This window comes from Euprymna scolopes, chromosome 20, assembly GCF_053919585.1.
Source record: "Euprymna scolopes isolate OS-2025 chromosome 20, ASM5391958v1, whole genome shotgun sequence".
In the NCBI taxonomy this organism is placed as follows: Eukaryota; Metazoa; Mollusca; class Cephalopoda; order Sepiida; family Sepiolidae; genus Euprymna; species Euprymna scolopes.
In genome coordinates, this window is record NC_136501.1 from 73817680 (window position 1) to 73841225 (window position 23546).

Below are 23546 nucleotides of genomic sequence, written 5' to 3' on the forward strand. Positions count from 1 at the left end.
CACCTGCCGACACATACCGACCGATTGAACAAAAGAGCCATTTGTTTTGAGAAAAGAGAACAAGAATCGATGCCAATGCGACAAAATGTCATCTTACTTAATATATTTATGTCTATACGATGACAGTTTCCAGGTGATAGTCATGGTTTATTAAGGGAAGGAAATATCAAAAAGTGTTTGATAGATCGCACTATGTATTCATGACTGTACTTATATATGTATGCACGTATATATATATATATATATATATATATATATATATATATATATATATAGAGAGAGAGAGAGAGAGAGAGAAAGAGAGATAGATACATAGGTAAGTATTATTTCAACAACATAATGCAATAGATGTTGATTAAATATTAAATAAGTATAATACACACGAGGCTAAGTATCATTAAATGCTTCTTTTTATCTTGGTAAAAAGAGACATAATAAAATCATAAAGCGAATTAATTTTATTTTTCTACTAGAAGATGCGTATCCAGGTATTACACGTGACGTTATTAAAAAAGGGAAGTAAACACACAGAAAAGAACTGAAATATGTGCATACGAGTATTATGATTTTTCTAAACAGTTGGCTTCTTTTGAGTAAATAAAATACTCGAACTAAACTTGAAACTAAACCCAAAAGAGAGGGAGTCAAGAATGATAAGCAGTATACCAGCGTGACACGGACTAAAATACGTGTTTGCAAACCTATTCATTCTTTACATAAATAAAATGTCATGCGCATTTGTGAACCAATTAACGATTTTATTTTCAATATAGAGTATTTAGCAGCCGTTTTTATGGATAAAAATTAATTAAAATGGTTCCACATGTCTGAATATTCTATATTGTAAATTTCAAATTTGTAGATTAAAAATTCTTTGAGAATATAGGTTGAGAATGTGCTGAAAAACATTCTGAGTTTTATAGACATATACATAATTCCTACTGACATTTTCTTACATTTCTGAATAAACCATAGATGTTTGTCGATTGTACAGTAATCATGTATAATTATTTTTTCCGTCTCTATAATGCATGCAGCATATATATATATATATATATATATATATATATATATATTTATATATATACACACATATATATATATATTTATATATATATATATACACACACACATATATATATATATATAGAGAGAGAGAGAGAGAGATATATACAAAAACTCTGAATGTGTGTTTGAAGAGAATTTTCGACATATATACTCCAAAATTATTTTATCTACAGATATTTTCAGACATTAATCGGTTTTCTTCCGAAGTAGGGGTTTCTAAAGGGTCAAAATTGAAAATTTGGTACGTGAGGGCCATTGAATTAAAACCGTTTTCTAAATGTTTTACTAACGCATGTGTGAATGGTTCACGTGACAGATTCTTATCTAAGAGATAAGTAAGTTTGAAAATGCTTAGCTCGAAGTGAACTGTTCATGAAAAAAAAACTAATAGTATGCTGACATGTCAGGTTTTTTTCTGTTCTTTCACTTAATTTTTTCTAATGAATTTCCGTTACGTTTAATACCTACGGTATTTTAGTTTATAATAAGGTGTCTGCATTAACTAAAATATAATATTTATGCGTATTTTACGACCAAGCAACATAGGACAGCCTAGTAATTGTCTGTATTTTTGAGATGAAGTGTTTTAATTGATTAAGATTGTCGGACTGATTTCCTCATCTTGGTTGTTATTATCACAACGTTTCGGCCGTTTTGCCCTCCGGCCCTCGTCAGTTCGAGACTACTAAAAAACGGTTCCCCAGTCCGATACAAAACACCTGACGAAGGCCGGAGGGCAAAACGGCCGAAACGTTGTGACAATAACAACCAAAATGAGGAAGTCAGTCCGACAATCTCAATCAATAGGACAGCCTGTTAATATATATATATATATATATATATATATATATATATATATATATATATATATATATATATATATATATATATGGGGAGGGATTATTTATGACAACGCTCAATTCATTTCCGATACGTAACCTACGCACTCATAACTCTTCAAACCTAATGTGATCACGACGCAAATGTACGCTTTTTTCCTTCTTTCTATCCGTCCTTTTTGCTCCTTTTCTTTTTTTCTCTCTATATTTCTCTTATTTCGTTAATAGCCACTCGTTACCACAGAAATTATATTTTTTCCAATTCTTATTTTGACTTTTGTTGTTTGACCAAGAAGACAGTAAATTTTCTGTCAACGGAAATTATCGTAATGGATTAAGTCAATACTGGAGGTGGTAAAAAAACAAACGTATGTATATACATATATATATATATATATATATATATATATATATATATATGTATATTAATATGTGTGTGTATGTGTGTGTGTGTGTGGGTGTGTGTACATATATAAGTATATATATATGTATGCACATATATATAATTATATATATGTACATATATATAATTATATATATGTACATATATACAATTATATATATGTACCTATATATTTATATATATATATGTATATTTATAATTATATATATATGTACAATAGGTACCTCCAACGCGCGCCACAGTTTTAACCCCCCCTGTATGTAACACAATGTAACTGTAATTAATTTAATATTATCATCATAACTTTTTTACTATTTAAAAGAAGACGCTTTAAAGAAATTGCTAATATTTCTTTAAATTTTTAACAGCATACAAAAATAATGAAAATGCGAGATAAAAATCGTGTTTACATTATCGACGCTTTAAAACAACGTTCCTACGTAGTAACTTTTTTTAAGCCGTTGACACACCCATGTCTTAAAAATCTAGCAAAAATCAAATAATAGTCATATCTTCCTGAAATTTTCGATATTTATTCATTATTAAATAAACTTACGCATTAAAATTAGTTTTAGGTGTTCTACCCTTCCCCATATTTCATGTTACGAAAACAAAAAAAAATAAATGTAGGTCGATAAAAATTTGAACATTTTTATAAGCTGGAAAGATCAAATAAATAAAAAAAATAGTTATATTTATATATAAAAAAATCCCGACATTTTTTTTCACTTACCTCAATGTTGCAAATAAAACTGGACATAAAATCGTTATTATTATGTAAAAAAAATAAAACAAAATGAACAATTTTTCTTGAAAACATAATTAATTACCACAACAAACAAAAAAAAAGCTTTTTAATATGTAATTCAAATATTACGCGATATTAAGTTTAAACAGCTTCTTTTATATAACAGGTTTCCAATATTAAAACAGATATATATATAATAATATATGACTCTTGAGATAATAAAAATTGCTTAAGAAAAATCGACTTAAAAAATTCGTTCTGATTTGATTATTTAAAATGACAGAGGTTGACATCAAAATTTGCGATTTTATTTTCAAAAATATACACCAGAATTTGTAGATACATTATCAACAGAACAGGTTCAAATTAATTTTATTTTATTAACTCTAGTCTGTGTAGATTGCTGATACAAAATTATTTGTTTTACAAAAGGTAAGTTTTATATTATTTTTTATCCACAGCAAAAAAAAAAAAAAAGAAAAACTTACTCCATTAACAATTATAACGCGAACGCTTATCCATAGAAATTAATAGACACACAAAATGATGACCTCACTATTAATATTGTACTACGGATGTCTTACACATCGCGGTGGAGGTACCTTACATACATATATAATTATATATGTGTACATATATATAATTATATATACGTACATATATAATTGTATGTATGTACATATATAATTATATATATATATATATATATATATGTACATATATAATTATATGTACATAGATAATTAAATATATGTATGTATATATAGATAAATATATATATATATATGCATAAATATGTAAATATATGCATGTATATATTAATATATATATTAGTATCAGGTCATGTCATATACTACTGGTACCATGTAACCCAGTACTACCTGCCTCATGGTCGGGTCACCGGCGACTAAACTGGTTCCGCCACCAGACTTGTTTGGTGAGGAGGGCGGTTAGTCTCCCTGAAGGATTAAAAACAAGACCTTCCAAAGGGCGAATGACCTCTTTTTCTGGGTCAACGGCCAACTAGCACCGGGTATATTTGTGTGTGTGTGTGTGTATATGTGTATTGGGTTAGAGAGGGCTCCCGTAAGCCGTGGTGTAGGCAACCTTTCTAGGAGAAGCAAATCTCTGATTTAAAAAACCATAAAGCGGAAGACCAGTACCCGCATTAAGCTGGTCTGCAGTTTAATTTGTTGCTGGCTAGCTTGCTCTTGCTTGTTGCTGGATCTCAACATTTTGAACCGAGAGAGAGACATAGCTGTCGTGCAAAGCTAAGACTCTGTAACATCATATTTGTATAGATACTCCCTCAGACATTTGGGCTCATGGATTTTAAATGTCTGAGGGAGTGGCACTCGTCTGACAAGACGTTACAATCATAATATATTTATATATACATGATTTCGTTGGTTGGTTGGTTGTTTTTTTACGGCATATCAACCATTTTCCGGTTATTTAAAGCCTAATCAAAATATTTGGAAGTAATTTTTTTTAAAAGTATGTATTTGTTGTTTTCAAATCGGTTTCTTTTCAACCCAAAGTTGGAAGACTAACAGGTACTACAACTCCAGGTCAGATTAGATCTGGGGGCAATGGCTATTAAATGGTATCTCCACACTCCACAAAGCCCTCAACCTGGGACCTCACGACTGGATATAGTTTAAGGTTATATCCAGGACGTATATACATATATATATATATATATATATATATATATATATATATATATATATATAAGGAGAGAGAGAGAAAGAGAGAGAGGGGTGGAAAGAGAGAGATACAAATATATATAGATATATGGAAATAGATGTACATATAAAAATGTAGAAAAAAATGAAAATAATAAAAGATTATAACTTTATTCGTTTTCCATTGGTGACATACAGACATAAAGAAAAATGTGATGATAAATTTTAATATATATATATATATATATATATATATATATATACACACACATTAACAGCAAGTCGTTAACGAGACCAGTCCATTTACATTCGACATGGTTCTTTCTATATTTTTCGCTTGATTTTTTTTTCGATTTGCTGGGCATATAATTTAGTTTGGTTTGGTTAATTTTGTATAGTGTTGCATAGATAATTTCATAAGCCATTTTACTCTAACGGAATGGATCAATGTTTTTTTTTTAATAGTGTTGCATAGTGATTTTCATCGGCCATTTTACTCTAACGCAATGGATCAATGGTTAATTTTGTATAGTGTTGCATAATTATTTACATCAGCCATTTTACTCTAATGATATGGATCAATGGTCAATATTTTATAGTGTTGCATAAGAATTTTCATCAGACATTTTACTTAAACGCTTTGGATCAATGGTTAGTTTTGTATAGTGTTGAATAGTGATTTTCATCAGACATTTTACTCCAACGCTATAGATCAATGGTAACTTTGGAATAGATTAACATAGTGATTTTCATCAGCCATTTTACATCTACGCTTTGGATCAATGGTTAACTATTTATAGTGTTGCATAGTGACTTTTATCAGCCATGTTACTCTTACGCTTTGAATCAATCGTTAATTGTGTATACTATTGCATAGTCATTTTCATCAGCAATTTTACTCTAATGCAATGGACCAAGGGTTTATTTTTTATAGTGTTACATAGTTATTTTCATCAGCCATTTTACTCGAACGCTATGGATCAATGGTTAATTTTATATAGTGTTGCATAGTTAATTTCATCAGCCATTTTTCTCTAACTCTTTGGATAATTAGTTCATTTGTCATAGTGTTACATAGTGAGTTTCATCAGCAATTTTACTCTAACGCAATGGATCAATGGTTAATTTTGTATAGTGTTGCATAGTGATTTTCATCAGCCATTTTATTCTAACGCTACGGATCAATGGTTTATTTTTTTATAGTGTTGCATAGTGATTTTCATCAGCCATCTTACTCTAACGCAATGGATCAATGGTTAATTTTGTATAGTGTTACATAGATATTTTAATCAGCCAGTTTAATTTAACGCTTTGGATCAATGCTTAATTTTGTATAGTGTTGCGCAGAAATTTTCGTAAGCCATTTTACTCTAAAGCTTTGAATCAATGGATAAATTGTGATAGCGTTGCATAGTGATTTTCATCAGCCATTTTACTCTGACGCTATGGATCAATGTTTTTTTTTATAGTGGTGTATTGTTATTTTCATCAGCCATTGTACTCTATACGTATGGATCACTTGTTATAGTGTTTAATATTGATTTTCATCAGCCATTTTACTTAAACGCTATGGATCAATGGTCTAGATTGTATAGTATTGCATAGTGATGTTCCTCAGCAATTTTACTCTAATACTTTGAATTAATGATTAATTTTGTATAGTGCTGCATAGCGATTTTTATCATCCATTTTAGTCCAACGCTATAGATCAATGGTTAATTTTGTATAGTGTAGCAAAGTGATTTTCATTAGCAATTTTACTCCAACGCTTTGAATCAATGGTTAATTTTGTATAGTGTTGCATAATGATTTTCCTCAGCAATTTTACTCCAAGGGTTTTAATTAATGGTTAATTTTGTATACTGCTGCACAATTATTTTTCTCAGCAATTTTACTCTAACGCTTTGAATCAATGGTTAATTTTGTATAGTGCTGCATACTGATTTTCATTCAACTCTAACGCTTTGAATCAATGGTTAATTTTGTATAATGCTGCACAGTGATTTTCTTCAGCCATTTTTCTTTAACCCTTTGGATCAATCGTTAATTCTTTATAGTGTTGCATAGTTATTTTCATCAGCCATTTTACTCTAACGCAATGGATCAGTGGTCAATATTGTATAGTGTTGCATAGTTATTTTCATCAGGTATTTTTCTATAACGCTACGGATCAATGGTTTATTTTTTATAGTGTAACATAGTGATTTTAATCAGCCATTTTACTCTAACTTTTTGGATCAATGGTTAATTTTTAATAGTATTGCCTAGTGTTTTTTCATCAGACATTTACTCTAACGCTTTGAATAAGAGGTTAATTTTTTAATCGTGTTCGATAGAGATTTTCATCAGCAATTTTACTCTAATGCTTTGGATTAATGGCTAATTTTTTATAGTGTTACATTGTGATTTACATCAGATATTTTACTATAATGCATCAATGGTTTATTTTTCATCGTATTGCATAGTCATTTTCCTCAGGCATATTACTGCAACCCTTTGGTTCAACGGGTAATTTTGTATACCATTTTTCATAGTGTTGCATAGTGATTTTCATCAGCAATGTAACTCTTATACATTGGATCAATCGTTAATTGTGTATATCATTGCATAGTTATTTTTATCAGCCATTTACTCTCACACTTTGGACCAATGGTTAATATTGTATAGTGTTACATAGTGATTTTCACCAGCCATTTTACTTTTACGCTACGGACCAATGGTTAATATTGTATAGTGTTACATAGTGATTTTCATCAGCAATTTTACTCTACCGCTTTGGATCAATGGTTAATTTTGTATAGGGTTGCATAGTTATTTTTATCAGGTATTTTACTCCAACGCGTTGGATCAATGGTTAAGTTTGTATAGTGTTGAATAGTCATTTTCATCAGCCATTTTACTCTAACTTTATGGATCAATGGTTAATTTAACATGTATTTCCTAGTGTTTTTCATCAGACATTTTACTCTAACACTTTGAATCAATGCTTAATTTTGTATAGTGTTGCATAGTGATTTTCATCAGCCATTTTACTGCAACGCTATAGATCAATGGTTTATGTTGTATAGTGTTGCATAGTGATTTTCATCAGCCATTTTACTGCTACGCTATAGATCAATGGTTTATTTTGTATAGTGCTGCATAGTGATTTTAATCAGCCATTTTACTGCTACGCTATAGATCAATGGTTTATTTTGTATAGTGTTGCATAGTGATTTTCATCAGCCATTTTAATCCAACGCTTTAGATCAATGGTTTATTTGTATAGTGTTGCATAGTGATTTTAATTAGCCATTTTACTGCTACACTATAGATCAATGGTTTATTTTGTATAGTGTTGCATAGTGATTTTCATCAGCCATTTAAATCTAACGCTATAGATCAATGGTTTATTCTGTATAGTGTTGCATAGTGATTTTAATCAACCATTTTACTGCTACGCTATAGATCAATGGCTTATTTAGTATAGTGTTGCATAGTGATTTGCATCAGCCATTTTAATCCAACGCTATAGATCAATGGTTTATTTTGTATAGTGTTGCATAGTGATTTTCATCAGCCATTTTACTGCTACGCTATAGATCAATGGTTTATTTTGTATAGTGTTGCATAGTGATTTTAATCAGCCATTTTACTGCAACGCTATAGATCAATGGTATATTTTGTATAGTGTTGCATAGTCATTTTCATCAGCCATTTTACTGCAACGCTATAGATAAATGGTTTATTTTGTATAGTGTTGCATAGTGATTTTCATTAGCCATTTTACGGCAACGCTATAGATCAATGGTTTATTTTGTATAGTGTTGCATAGTGATTTTCATCAGCCATTTTACTGCTACGCTATAGATCAATGCTTTATTTTGTATAGTGTTGCTTAGTGATTTTAATCAGCCATTTTACTGCAACGCTATAGATCAATGGTATATTTTGTATAGTGTTGCATAGTCATTTTCATCAGCCATTTTACTGCAACGCTATAGATCAATGGTTTATTTTGTATAGTGTTGCATAGTGATTTTCATTAGCCATTTTACGGCAACGCTATAGATCAATGGTTTATTTTGTATAGTGTTGCATAGTGATTTTCATCAGCCATTTTACTGCTACGCTATAGATCAATGGTTTATTTTGTATAGTGTTGCATAGTGATTTTAATCAGCCATTTTACTGCAACGCTATAGATCAATGGTATATTTTGTATAGTGTTGCATAGTCATTTTCATCAGCCATTTTACTGCAACGCTATAGATCAATGGTTTATTTTGTATAGTGTTGCATAGTGATTTTCATTAGCAATTTTACTCCAACGCTATAGATCAATGTTTAATTTGTTGTAGTGTTACATAGTGATTTTCATTAGCAATTTTACTCCAACGCTATAGATCAATTTTTAATTTTGTATAGTGTTACATAGTGATTTTCATTAGCAATTTTAGTCCAACGCTATAGATCAATGTTTAATTGTGTATAGTGTTACATAGTGATTTTCATTAGCAATTTTACTGCAACTATAGATCAATGTTTTATTTTGTATAGTGCTGCATAGTGATTTTCATCAGCTATTTTACTCTAAAGCTTTGAATAAATGTTTAATTTTGTATAGTGCTGCATAGTGATTTTCGTCAGCTATTTTACTTTAACCCTTAGGATCAATCGTTAATTTTTTATAGTGTTTCATAGTGATTTTCATCAGCCATTTTACTCTTACGCAATGGATCAATGGTCAATATTGTATAGTGTTGCACAGTTATTTTCCTCAGCCATTTTACTATAATGCTACGGATCAATGGTTTATTTTGTATAGTGTTACATAGTGATTTTAATCAGCCATTCTTGATCAATGGTTAATTTTTAATAGTGTTGCCTAGTTTTCTTCATCAGACATTTTACTCTTACGCTTTGGATCAATGGTTAATTTTGTATAGTGTTACATAGTGATTTTAATCAGCCATTCTTGATCAATGGTTAATTTTTAATAGTGTTGCCTAGTTTTCTTCATCAGACATTTTACTCTTACGCTTTGGATCAATGGTTAATTTTGTATAGTGTTGCATAGTGATTTTAATCAGACATTTTACTCCAACGTTTTTGATCAATGATTAATTTTGTATAGTGTTGCATGGTGATTTAAATCATCCATTTTACTCTAACTGGATCAATTGTTAATTTTTTGTAGTGTTACCTAGTAATTTTCATCAGCGATTTTACTCTAACGCATTTGATCAATGGTAAATTTTGTATAGTGTTCCATAGTGATGTTCATCATCCATTTTACTTTAACATTTTTGATCAATGGTTAATTTTTTATAGTGTTGCCTAGGGATTTCATTTAACTCTAACGCTTTGGATCAATGTTTAATTTGGTATAGTGCTGCATAGTGATGTTCATCAGCCATTTTACTCTAAAGCTTTGGATCAATGGTTGATTTTTTTGTAGTGTTGGATAGAGATGGTTAATTTTTTTGTAGTGTTGGATAGAGATTTTCATCAGCCATTTTACTCTAATGCTTGTGATCAATGTTTTATTTTTGATAGGGTTGCATAGTTATTTTTATCAGGAATTTTACTCCAACCCTTTGGTTCATCGGTTAATTTTGTATAGTGTTGCATAGTGATGTTTATCAGCAATGTTACTCTAACGCTTTGGATCAATCGTTAATTGTGTATACCATTGAATAGTGATTGCTATCAGCCATTTACTCTCACGCTTTGGGCTAATGGTTAATTTTTTATTGTGTTCCATAGTTATTTTCATCAGCCATTTTACTCTAACGCTTTGGATCAATGGTTAATTTAGTATAGTGTAGCAAAGTGATTTTCATCATCTATTTTACACTACCGCTTTGAATTAATGATTAATTTTGTATAGTGTTGCATAGTGATTTTCATCATCTATTTTACACTACCGCTTTTAATTAATGATTAATTTTGTATAGTGTAGCAAAGTGATTTTCATCATCTATTTTACACTACCGCTTTGAATTAATGATTAATTTTGTATAGTGTTGCATAGTGATTTTCATCAGCCGTTTTGATCTAATGCTTTGGATCAATGGTTAATTTTGTGTAGTGTTTCATAGTGGTTTTCATCGGGCATTTTACTCTAATGCTTTGGATCAATGGTTAATTTTGTATAGTGTTACATAGTTATTCTCATAAGCCATTTTACTCTAATGTTTTGGATCAATGTTTTATTTTGTATATTTTGCATAGTTATTTTCATCAGCCATTTTACTCTTACGCAATGCATCAATGGTTAATTTTGTATAGTGTTGAATAGTTATTTTCATCAGCCATTTTACTGTCACGCTATGGATCAATGGTTTATTTTTTATAGTGTCTCATAGTGATTTTCATCGGCCATTTTACTCTAACGCAATGGATCAATGGTTAATTTTGTATAGTGTTACATAGTTATTTACATCATCCATTTTACTCTAATGCTATGAATCAATGATCATCAATAAGAAGTAATTTTAACTCAAGCAGCGTTTGTTTTTTATTTTTGTATAGGTATATAATTAGTTGGTATTATTTTATATTACTTCTTGGTCATATTTTTAATATTATTTGGTTTGTTTACTATAAATTATTCATTAAGGAAGGAAAGAAAAGTAATTATTGTTCTGAAGTCAACTACTTATTGCTTTAGTCATATTAATTAGTTGTTTTATATGTGACTATGTTATATATATATATATATATGTATATTATATATATATGTATACTTATCTATATATATATAAAAGTGAATGTGTCTGTTTGTGTATCTGTGTCTGTGTGTATGTGTGTGTGTGTGGTAGTGTGTGTGTGATTGTGTACATTTCCTTACGTATTAACTCTGTCAATTTTTAGTCCACAGATTTAGATTTTGGAACATCGACGTGATCGGCTTTTGGCCAGAAATTTGGCGATTAATTGGTCAAACATACATATATATATATATATATATATATATATATATATATATATATATATATATATATATATATATATATGTGTGTGTAATTGAATAACCTAATCTCCCTGCATAAATGAAATGAACTATGTATATAATGACCCTTTCACGGGCTGGAGGCAGAAGGGAAAAATACAATAAGAAAATATGTCGAGTAACTCCTATGTCACAGCTATTCCCTTGTAAATAAACGTCTTTCTCTTTCACCCAATGCCTCGAGTTTCTTGCTGTATTCTTATTTAAAGTAAGGATATAACAAATGGCGACAGGATTCGAATTCACAAAAAGGAAACTTTAAGCCAAATAGATATTGGACAACGAATGAAAAGTAAAAACTGCACGAAAAATGCAATTATTGAAAAAAAAAAGCTAAGATACACAAAAAAGTAAGTTAGTTTTTTTTTTTTAAATTCAGTCTGTAACGGACCTACTGAAAAAAAGAAGAGAAATTGATAATTCATGAAGCACTGAAAAGAACAATTTTCTCGGAATAAGTGTTGATTTCAAATTTATTTTATTGCATAAGGAAAAAGAACAATTTTTCTCGGAACTGAAGAAAGGTGCCTATTTCAAATTTCTTTTGTCTAATAAGAAAAAAAAATACGGCGGAAGGAACGCACGTATGTATATTGCTACTGTTGGTTCGCTGTCAATTTTGTGTGTGTAACTCCTACCAGAAACCTTGTCAACAAAAGAATATGTTTTTTCTGTTTAAAAAAAAACTATTTAGTGAATTTGTTAAATGCTTTGTGCAGGTACTGTTAACCTTTTGTTTTATTACTGTGAAAAATTTCTTCATGATGGAACAATTACCCGATTTTACAAAATCTATACAGTTAGCACTGGCGGCCCAACAAAGCCAGAAGGAATGTTTACAAAAAGAACAGTAAAAACAAAATGAAGTACTAAAAACAATACTTGTGAAACAAGAAGAAAAAAGGATTGTCGGTTCACTCCGGATGGAATTGCATATTCGCTGACAGAATTTTTATATGAACCAACTAATAGATTAACGTTTCCAGCATATTATCGTAGATACGAAAATATTTTTTTCGAACGATGTCAGACCTGGTCGGATGAAGAAAAAATTATTTTACTGTTGCAAAAATTGGGTTCCCATGAAAATACTGAGTATACCAATTTTATACTCCCAAGGAAACCCGAAGATATTTCTTCAAAAAAACTATAGAAATTTTATCGAACATTTTCAGGGAGCGGGATAGCTTATTCTATGCTCGTTATAGGTGTTTACATATTTTGAAACACGCTGATGAAGACTTTATCGCCGATGCTGGGAGAGTAAATGCAAATGGGAGTTATTAAAGTTGAAAGACTCCCTACCCCTGAGGAAATATTTTCTAAATTAAAGGGAAGAAAAATCTTTGCAGGTTAAATTCACGAAGATTGCGCTGAATACTTGACAATGAATACTCATAAAGGATTACCTTCACTAAAACGATTGCCGTTGTGGTTGAAAGTAGCAGCAAATTTATTCAAACAAATTATGGATGCCATGCAATCAATGGCTTATCTAAACGACATTTTGATAAGAAGCAAGAATGCTGAATAACAAAAAAAAACATATTCGTAATATATTCGGAAAAATAGAAGAGTACGCGTTTAAAGTGGCTGTCGAAAAATGTAATTTTGGTATGTGCAAGATTGAATATTTGCGGCAAATAATTGATTGGAAATGTAGAAGACCTAACCCAAACAGGGCAGAAGCATTTCGAGAGATGCCTTGACTAGACAATGTAGTAAAGTTACGGTCATTTTTTGGTTTAGCAAACTACTATAATTCTTATATCCCAAATATGCACGAACTAAGAGCACCATTAAATAAATTATTGAAGAAGAATAAAAAACGGCTTTGGACAAAAAATGTGAGGAAGCACTCAAAAAAATTAAAAGATGTTTCCTATCGGATCTAGCGTTAGCACATTACGATCTGAAAAAGGATTTAATGGTAGCGGCAGATGCGAGCCAATACTGTTTAGGAGAGGTGCTTCTACACAGAATGGAAAATGGATCTACCAAACCAATTTCCCACGCCTTGAGGGTTTTATTACTCGGTGAAAGGAAGTACAGCCAGATCGAATAAGAGGTTCATGCGATTGTGTATGCCATGAAAAATTTTCATAGATTCATTTATGAAAGATCTTTCATCTTGGAAACGGAACAAAAACCATTACTATCGATTTTTGGTTAAAAAAGGTATCCTTACTCATACGGCAAATAGATTACATGTATGGAATATTAATTTGCTCAATTACGATTTCAAAATGAAACACCTAGCATCTAGTAAAGTTGCACATGCAGATGGTTTGTCGAGATTGATCCCCAGTAAAACTGAATTTGAAGAAACTGTTATAGCAGCACTAAGGGAATAAATGAACAAACAGATAAATGAATAAATACTGTTATGGAACTTCTTGTTACACTTGAGGAAATAAAGAACATAGCGAAAACAGAGATAAAGAAGTGGGACAAGACGAAAAGAATAGAAAAGGATTAAAAGTGTTTCCATTTTCTATATGTGATGAAACTCTGATGTACGCAGACAGAGTGGGAATACCACAAGTATTACAAAAGGAAATCCTAACAGAATTCCACATGGGGCATCCTGAAATCTCCAGAATGAAGGCCCTAATGAGAGGATTCACATACTGATGTGTAATGGATCAGGACATTGATAAAATGGTGAAATTATGTAAAGGTTGCCAACTAGCCGCGAGATCTCCCCCATACGGACGCAGCCTTGGCCTAAAACACACGTACCCTGGACACGAATCCATATCGATTACGCAGAAACTCTAAAGGGATATTATTACATAGTAATCTTAGATAGAATGTCAAAATGACCAGGATTTTTTAATGCAAACACCCTACAGCGACAAACACAATAAAAGCGCTGGACGAGGTATTTATTTGGTTCGGAGTTCCGAAAACAATTGTTAATGATAATGGCACTATGTTTGCAGGTCAGGAATTCAAGCACTACTGTGAGGCACTGGCCATTAAACACATCACACCACCAACATGTAACCCTCGATCAAACCGACAAGCGCAAATATTTGTCGATACATTTAAACGAGCTTTAAAAAAGAATAATAACCTCGACACGGAAGAAAAGTCATTCAAAAATTCTTAGGCATATATAGAATAACACCAAATCCAAATCCAAATTTTAAATCATCCGCAGCTGAAATTATGTTTGCCAGGAAGGTACGCTCAGTGGTCGACCGGTTAATATCAAGGATAATGTAAGGTACAAAATTTAAATGACAGGGATAAAGTTTTCTTTAAAAAAATAACGGGCAGGGAATAGTTTTTGGGAAGAAGGTATAATCTCAAGAAGAATTGGGAAAATGGTTTCCATTATAAAAGGGCAAACTTTTTTCCACAAAAACATATTAATCAAGTGAGAACCCGATACATAGAAACAGTCAGAAACTAAGAGTTCCCCATGGAAGTGCTATATGACACTTTCCATATACAACCTCCAAACAAGGAAGTACCAGTAACTCAAAAAACCAATCACTCTCCAAAATTAAAAAAATCGACAAACACAAATGGTGAGAAGAAGTGAAAGGAAAAGGAAAAGTACCGACTTTTTCGGACAACGTTGAAAAAGGAAAAAAATGGTCAAAGCCAAATTCTATGGAAGAATTAAGCTTGAGAGGAAGGTGATGTAACAGAATAACCTAACATCCTTTCATAGATGAATAGATATATTAATCCTCTCACGTGACTGACGCAGAAGGAAAAAGGACAGGAAGAGAATAAGAAAATATGTCGGGTAACTAACATGTCACATGTATTCTCTTGTAAATAAACCCCTTTGTCTTTCAGCCATAACCCCGTTTTTCTTGCTGTATTCTTATTTAAGTAAGGATATAACACATACACACAATCATATATATATATACATATATATATATATATATTAATTGTAAATTTTTAAATATTTTTTTCATGTTAGTACCTGCGTTGACATCTATTTTTTTATGTTTGATTTTATCAATATTATATCCAGCAATGTTAATATTTGCGTGTAATTATTTCTGTAGTTAATTTTAGTGGTAGTTGTTAGCATATAAATATATGACCTATTTCGTTAGTGTTAGTGGTTAATGTATTGATATATTTTTTATTCTGGTTGACATTATTTTACTTATTATTAGAGGTGTTGAGTAGAAATGTTTCATAATAGATTTTATATGAGGCTATATTGCAATTGTAATTCATAGATTGTTTAGGAAAACTTTCTTGGAATGGACAAGAGAATTGCATATTACGTTTGTTTTGATCAATGTGGAGTTAATGATAATTTTGTTTTATTATTAAATTTGGAGTTTTCAATTTCGTGTACTCGGTTTATTTGCATCGATGTGTTTAATATATCATTTTATAAGGTTCGTCATTTTTTCGTCGAATTTATAGTTAGTATGAAATTGTTTTTTTGCCATGGTAATTATTATTTTTGTTAGTGTTGAAATTCGTATTTTTTTCTAATATATTCTATACAAACGCGTTTTTTTTGTTGATGGACTTGTTTGTCTGGAAAATTATTGTTTAGAAGAGTATGTTTAATAGTTGTTTGTTGTAGAATATTTTCCAGTTTCAAGGTATATAATGGAGTGGTTTTATAGATCTTTTTGTCGTTTTTTAAATATCTTCCTATATAATTCGGTGCCAATAAATAAACACACACACACACACACACACACACACATATATATATATATATATTCTGAAAAACTGAAATTGTATAATGCAGTTGTAACTGACAGTGTGTGCTTTGGTTTCCTTAAATTGTGAATTGTTAAATTATAGGAAACTTAAGAAGCGAATTTAACATCTAAAAATGTAATTCCATCATATCATCTTAATCTACTACATGACTAATTCAACTTTGTAAAAAATGTTAATTATTAGACTGAAACGTATCTGCAAATGACAAGACAAATTTATTGGAAAACTAAAGTGGCGTATATATATATATATATATATATATATATATATATATATATATATATATATATATATATATATATATATGAGTGTGTGTGTGTGTGTCCATGCATGACGGAGATATAAATAGGGGTATTTGGGGGATATTCTTTTCCATTGTTTTATTGTTTCTTTTTCATTTTCTTTTTTTCTCATGTGTTGTCTTCTTATTTCAGAATCATGAAAAGTATTGTCGTTTACCAGAACAAAAAATTTCGAGTCGAATTCAAAAGAGACGGCACTCTAAAAAATGTCGAAATTGATATCGTCAATCTAAGACGGGACAAGTATTGGAAAAATGTAAGTCTACCTAAAAAAATAATTTCCATTGCGGACAACGATTCAAGATTTCAATTTTAGTCTCACTCTCCTTCCCTCTCCTTCTCTGTCTCTGTATGTCTGTCTGTCTCTCTCTCACTCTCTTCTCTCTCTCTCTTTCTCTCTCTCTCTATATATATATGTATATATATATTTATGTATATGTATATGTATATATATATATGTATATATATAATACGTTTACCTATGTATTTGTATCGAATATTTATTCTAACAATTCTATCGCATTCGTTACATTTCCCTTATTTATTACTCTTCTTTTTTCTCTTCATATCTTCATAGCGTGCATCTCTTTCTTTGGTCTGCTTTTTATCTCCTAATACTATTTTCGATTTACAGAATAATAGACTACAAAACGGGGAAAAAGTGAATGTTAATTTCTTCATTCAATTTAAATTAGCCTAATTTCAATTACTTCTGTAAAAAATAAGTTTGCTTAAGAACAAAGATGATGAAATATTAATTATTTAAGATCTTTACATTTTAAGCTGAAATATGGAAACTTATTATTGCTCTAAATCGCCTTACTTCGATTCGATATCTCGATTATGCTAATCGTTTATACTAAGTACCGGCTTTTTTTAAGGAACACGAAGTCAATCTTAAAATAGTTAAATTCTATTCGATATTTCATAACATAATGCATAGAGAGATCCGTTCGATCAACAGGTGATAATCAAATGTGGTTGCCTTAGGAATAACAAATATAAAATTCCATTGCTTATGATTTTATTAAAGCTTTTATTATACAGGGTTCACAAATCTCTTTCACTGAGATTTCTTTTACATTTTTCATTAAAAGTTTGACTTTTAATAGAAATATTATCGATTCGAATTTCCATAGGCGTGGTTAGAATAAAAAAGTCTAATATATTATCGAATCACTTTAATTACGTTAAATAACCATTTCTATTTTTCTTCAATTTTCTTCATATGAAGTATTTACATTTAGTAATTTCAGAAATACTCGTCTTAGATACCGATGCGGATGCTGTGATGGCGATGTCAAAATGGCGCCCTAAAGGGAGTGGACCTAAACGCAGTAGTTGTCGAAACCAAGTTATTTCTACCAGAAATTGGTCTCAGTCTATTCTGCCTGCTGACAAATAAGCATCTCCGCTTCCGTAGAGGCAGTGGCATAAAATGCAATTGACTGCAATGGAGTTGACGGGCCGATTTCTCTGCATGTCGCTTGCGTACGTTTCCGTCCTGTTATAAATAAAATCTTTATTATGGTAAATGTGCCGAAATGCTTTACTTTATTTTTATTTTTGACAAAGAATTAACCAAAGCGCAATTCAATGCGCAATTCAAAGCGTAAATATCACTTGAGCATAATAGTTAATAGTGATGACTGGTGAAATTAGGTAGAATTTAATTATGCAAGAACACAGCTCAGCAAGAACTTGTTTGCATTGGATTTGTAGACGATCATAACTGGGTTTCATTAGCGGGCAGTTCTAAGAAAGAAACATTGTTCATTGAATTTGTGTTTACATTATGGTGCATATAGTGCGGAATACTTAGGTACATATAGTACAGAAAATCGCTGAGTAATGTTTGGTGCTGATATTTATTATAGCTAAACTAGTGCTCTTTTTTTTAAATATTATGCAGAAGGATCGATAGAGTGAAGCTCACATGAGCACCTGACGTAAAATAAACGATACAACAGAGCAAAGATAACAACCTTTCTTCTGTCGGAAAAGGGTTGTGTGGATGAGGCAATGATTTCCTCTACTGTGTTTAGTAACCCGTTTTTACTTCGATCACGGCATCATATGTTGCTCCGAACGGTACCTCCCCGGATGTTGAAACAATATTTTATTGCAGGTTGTATAAATATGTAGTGGATTGTGGCGTGAGTAAGATATTTTCTGGAGCGGTAGACTGACGCAACAATTTTTCCTGTAACAATTGCTAAAGATTTGATATAAGTCTTCTTTGTCAGGTCAGGAATGAAGGTCAGACCCAGAGGCTTGTCGAAGCAAGGAGTTTCTTTGGGACAAATGCCATCCATATCAATAGGAAGCTACTGTGTGCCAGCGCATTAGTCGTGAAAAGTAGGAGTTGGTTGTGGATACGTTAAAATAAAGTAGACAAATTTAAAGTGTTACTTTTGAGTGTCGTCTGCGTATACTGAACTGAGAATATGAATTGAGAATATGATTTGAGAATATGATTTGAGAGTTCATGTATAAGGAAAAGACAGAGTGTTGAATCCAGGATGCATATCTGAGGCACGCCAGCGTTGATTCCCAGCTATCTTCGATAGCTAGAATTAAACTCTTTGAATACCTGTAAGTGTTAGCGCCCGTTTCGTAATGCAATCTCAATAATAAAAGAGTTTGACAGCAAGAAAGGACAATATATTTATGTTTCTTTGATGATGTTAAAGAAAAATGGTGGGAATTCAATATATATTAGAAATGACAATATTTTGAATTTATTTTGACTGATGAAGTTGAACTGTCTTAACATTAACTAACTGCGCTTTACTCGGAGAATATGTTAACTGTATTGTAAAATTAAGTATCGTATAATGGATTTATGTAGGTTTTTGAGAACAGACCCCGAAATTGCTGACCGGTTGAAGTCTGAAATATTCACATATAAACATTATTTGTATATCTACAATTATTCATCCATGCATCAATCTATCTATCCATACACTTCAAATCTGTTTGTTAAGGTGTTGTGAGCTATCCATTCGCAATCACATATATCCCAAGGCTATAAACCTGAAATTACTGAGATGAGTATACACCATTGTAACAGAAAAGAATATAAGTTTGATATTAGCATTCCTTCAGAACATCGATTAAAATATAAATAAAGCATTTCAAAAGAATGTAAACAGATCACTTTATATTATGAGTTATTATGAGATAAGGGATATAATTGTTTGGAATTAAATTTCGCATAATAATCTCTCTCTTTCTCTCTCTAGCTTTGTCTCTCTCTTTATATACATATATATATATATATATTTCATATATATATATATGCATGTATGTATTTATGTATGTATATATATGCAATCGTTTTAGATAATCTATGTTGTTTATTTTGTATTTCTGTTTTTAAAAAACTGTAGATGATTTAATCGCGCGCACACACACACTCACACACACACACACACACATATATATATATACATATATATATGTATATATATATATATATATATATATATAGATAAACAGATAAATAGATAGATAGATAGAATAGATAGATATTTGTTTGTTTGTGTTGTGTTGGTTATGTTTGATTCACTTTTGCTTTTTTCTGGATTTTCATATTTCATGTTCTTTCTGATGTTTATCAATATTTTGTGTTAGACTTTTATTTTTGTTTTAACATGTTGAATTGATTATAATGTTTCTTTTTTATTTATTTTACACAATATCCCTATATATCCGTTCAGTTTTATCGACATTCCGTCCATAAAAAACAGTTTTCATGTATGGAATTATGTGCGTAGATATATTCTATATAAACATAAAAAGGTATTCTTCTTTCTTCTACTCCTTGTTTTCTATTACAATTGCAAAATGGAGAGCTGCCTCAAATCTTACAAAATGCATTTCCAATATTTTAACCGAATAAAAATAGCGACGACGGAAAATTGCCATCCAATTTCTTCGTTTTGTAATTTCATTTATTTTTCCATCTTAATATATTTTATTTGTTTTCGTACATTTAAATTTTATAAATTTGGTTCCGTTTCGAATTTTCTATTCTTACATTTACAATCGAAAAACGCTGGTTAAGAATGTTTTGATGAGCAAATAGACAAGAGAGACCGTATATTATAAAATTGCATGTATTTATTATTAATGACGTACATATTAACCTAACGACCACTTAACTCGAAGTTTGGACATACAAACCCCAGTCATTTCTGATTGTAGTTTTACGGCATCTTAACTGATGGCCATTGCAGCTGTACAAATGGGAAGGTGAAGTAGTTTATAAACGAGGGATTTTTGTATTACTCCTATCATATGAACAATTAGTAGTAAGCCATTTTTGTGATCTCTTGATCTTACTGGATTCAACGATAAGAGTTATTTTAGTCTGGTGCAATGTCTAATTTGTGCTATTACTTGGAGCAGTTTCACCATTTCTTATAAAAAAACAGTGTTTGTTAGCCATACCAATGAGATTTTTTTTTTGCTGCAAATTTTATGTAATTTTAAATATTTAATCATGCCATATATCCTCATGATAATTTTTATTGACAAACCCTTGTACAGAAAGACCTTAGACATTCTATTCCAGGATTGTGTCTTGTAACCATTCAAGTTTTACTCGAATAAGAATTCAAGTTCTCTCCCGTACGCATTCTTGTTCTCCCCAGTTAAAATTCAAATTCTCTCTAACAAGCATTCAAACTCTCTCCGTTGGACATTCAAGTTCTCTCCTATATGTGTTTATGTATATTTAAATATTGATATGCACAAATCAGTGATGATTTTTCGTGCTAATACTTATCAGTTACTACATACAACACATCAACCGACCGCACTATTCGAACACAAGACACTAATATTCATGGGCCGACCAACCCAATTGTATAAATGCGAAGTATAAGTTACTTTTCAATCAGTTCGAAACATTCTTTTTAAGACAATTTAATTTCAGATTTGAAACCATTCGCATTACAACTTTAAAATCAAGAAATAATTTCTTCCTAGCGGTCACTGTTCACGAATCTGATAATTATAATCTAATATTGACTCTACAGTCGACTGCACACGTCTATGGTTTGGATATTAGGCCTAAAATTAATCAACAAATAGTTGTTCTTTTTCGTATATAACTCATTAGTCTATCTAAATGGAGCGAATCTTGATATCCATGTTACTATGTAATTGCAGCAATATTTTATGTTGTTTGACTTTTTTATAACGTTTCTTTTTACATTACTCACGAGAATCTATTAATACTTGGTTGAAAACCTTATTTATTCTTGCAGAAAGCGCGCACACACACATATATACACATATACATACGTATATAATATATATATATAGAATATATATATATATATATAGAATATATATATATATAGAATATATATATTCTCGTTCTACTATTACTGTGAAAGGGAATTAAATTATGCGCATGTGCGATTACATATGGTGTCATGCACCCGTAGGGGAGTGTATGTATCTGTATCTATCCCTAGATGAACTTTTGCAGCTCTAATTATTTATATATCTAAATGCACTTGTTTAAGTATTTGCTAGTGAATATGTTTTTGTAAGATCTTTACTCTCAGACCACCTATAATCCGATCGATCAGATGTTTGAATATACAAGTGTGCTAGCATGTGTAGGCACACACACACACACACACACACACACACACACACACACTCACACACACACATATATATATATATTATTTTTATTTAAGTAGATAAATACAATGACCATTTTTTACAGCAATAAATCCAATGTTCCAATGTAAAAAAAATCATCAACCTTACTTTCCAGTTTTCATCGAAGAATGTCTTTTAATAAAAATAAAAATAAAAAATAAAATTAGAAGATTGTTATTTGAATAAATGATATTTTAGGCGCGAAAACATGTGTTAGTGACACTAGGAGAGAAAGAAGAAGGTTTAATCTACAGCCACTAGAGTCAATAATTGGTGATTTTAATTATAATAATTAGGTTAGATGGCTGCTTATGAATGAAAGTAAATTAGAAATTAAACTAAAAAGAAAAAGAAGAATAAGAAAACGATAGGAGAGGAGGTAATAAGTTTGTCTAAGGGAGTCGTTATAGTAGCCAGCCAATATATCATATATATTTAGCTTAGTTTAATCTATAATAATAACTAATATTTGTTGAGAAAACTCAGTTTGAATTAAACTTTGATACATTGACTACTTTAAAAGTTAATGAGAAATCCCTATATATACAATAAAAACGTCGCAGTTTTTCTCCTCTCGATACAAATATAGAACATACAAATTTGCTATGTCGAGCCCATTAGCCACCATCTTATGTAAGATATAGTTTTCTGACACATGCAGGTGTTCAATAAAATCCAACATCTCAGCGAGGAGCTACTATTGCATTAACCTACGGAGGAAGTAGTTCCGATTTTCACCCTATTGCTTTAATCCTTCTTCCGGTACCGATAAATACCGCGGAGATTTATACACCCTTCATTGCTGATTAATAAACTAATGACCCAAATATTAAATTCCCGTTCGTCGATTAAAAAATAACAAATTATCCCTTACTATATTCTTGCTATTTTGATTGGCTTAGATCAGGTCGGCCCTAATTCCAGATTACAATTCTGTTACCTAAAACGAACGTGCAAGCCGTTATCCAACATGGTGCCTGCCGATACAGGAGGACAGTATTTTACATTAAATAAAGCTATTACTGAATAGCATGGAGGTATTTGTTTCTCACCCCCTCCCTCTCTCTATCCTCTATCTTTCTCTCTATAAATGTTTA

General features: G+C 30.8%; 1 protein-coding gene across 1 annotated transcript in view; it reads left to right on the plus strand.

The window, feature by feature from the left end:
- The window catches only part of LOC145241463 (glutamate receptor ionotropic, NMDA 2B-like), an 849005-nt gene that overhangs the window by 569145 nt on the left and 256314 nt on the right, over window positions 1–23546 (plus strand). Inside the window, exon 7 of the mRNA XM_080104443.1 lies at window positions 16897–17020. Within this exon, the coding sequence (XP_079960569.1) occupies window positions 16897–17020 (124 nt within the window). The remainder of the gene's footprint in view (window positions 1–16896; window positions 17021–23546) is intronic.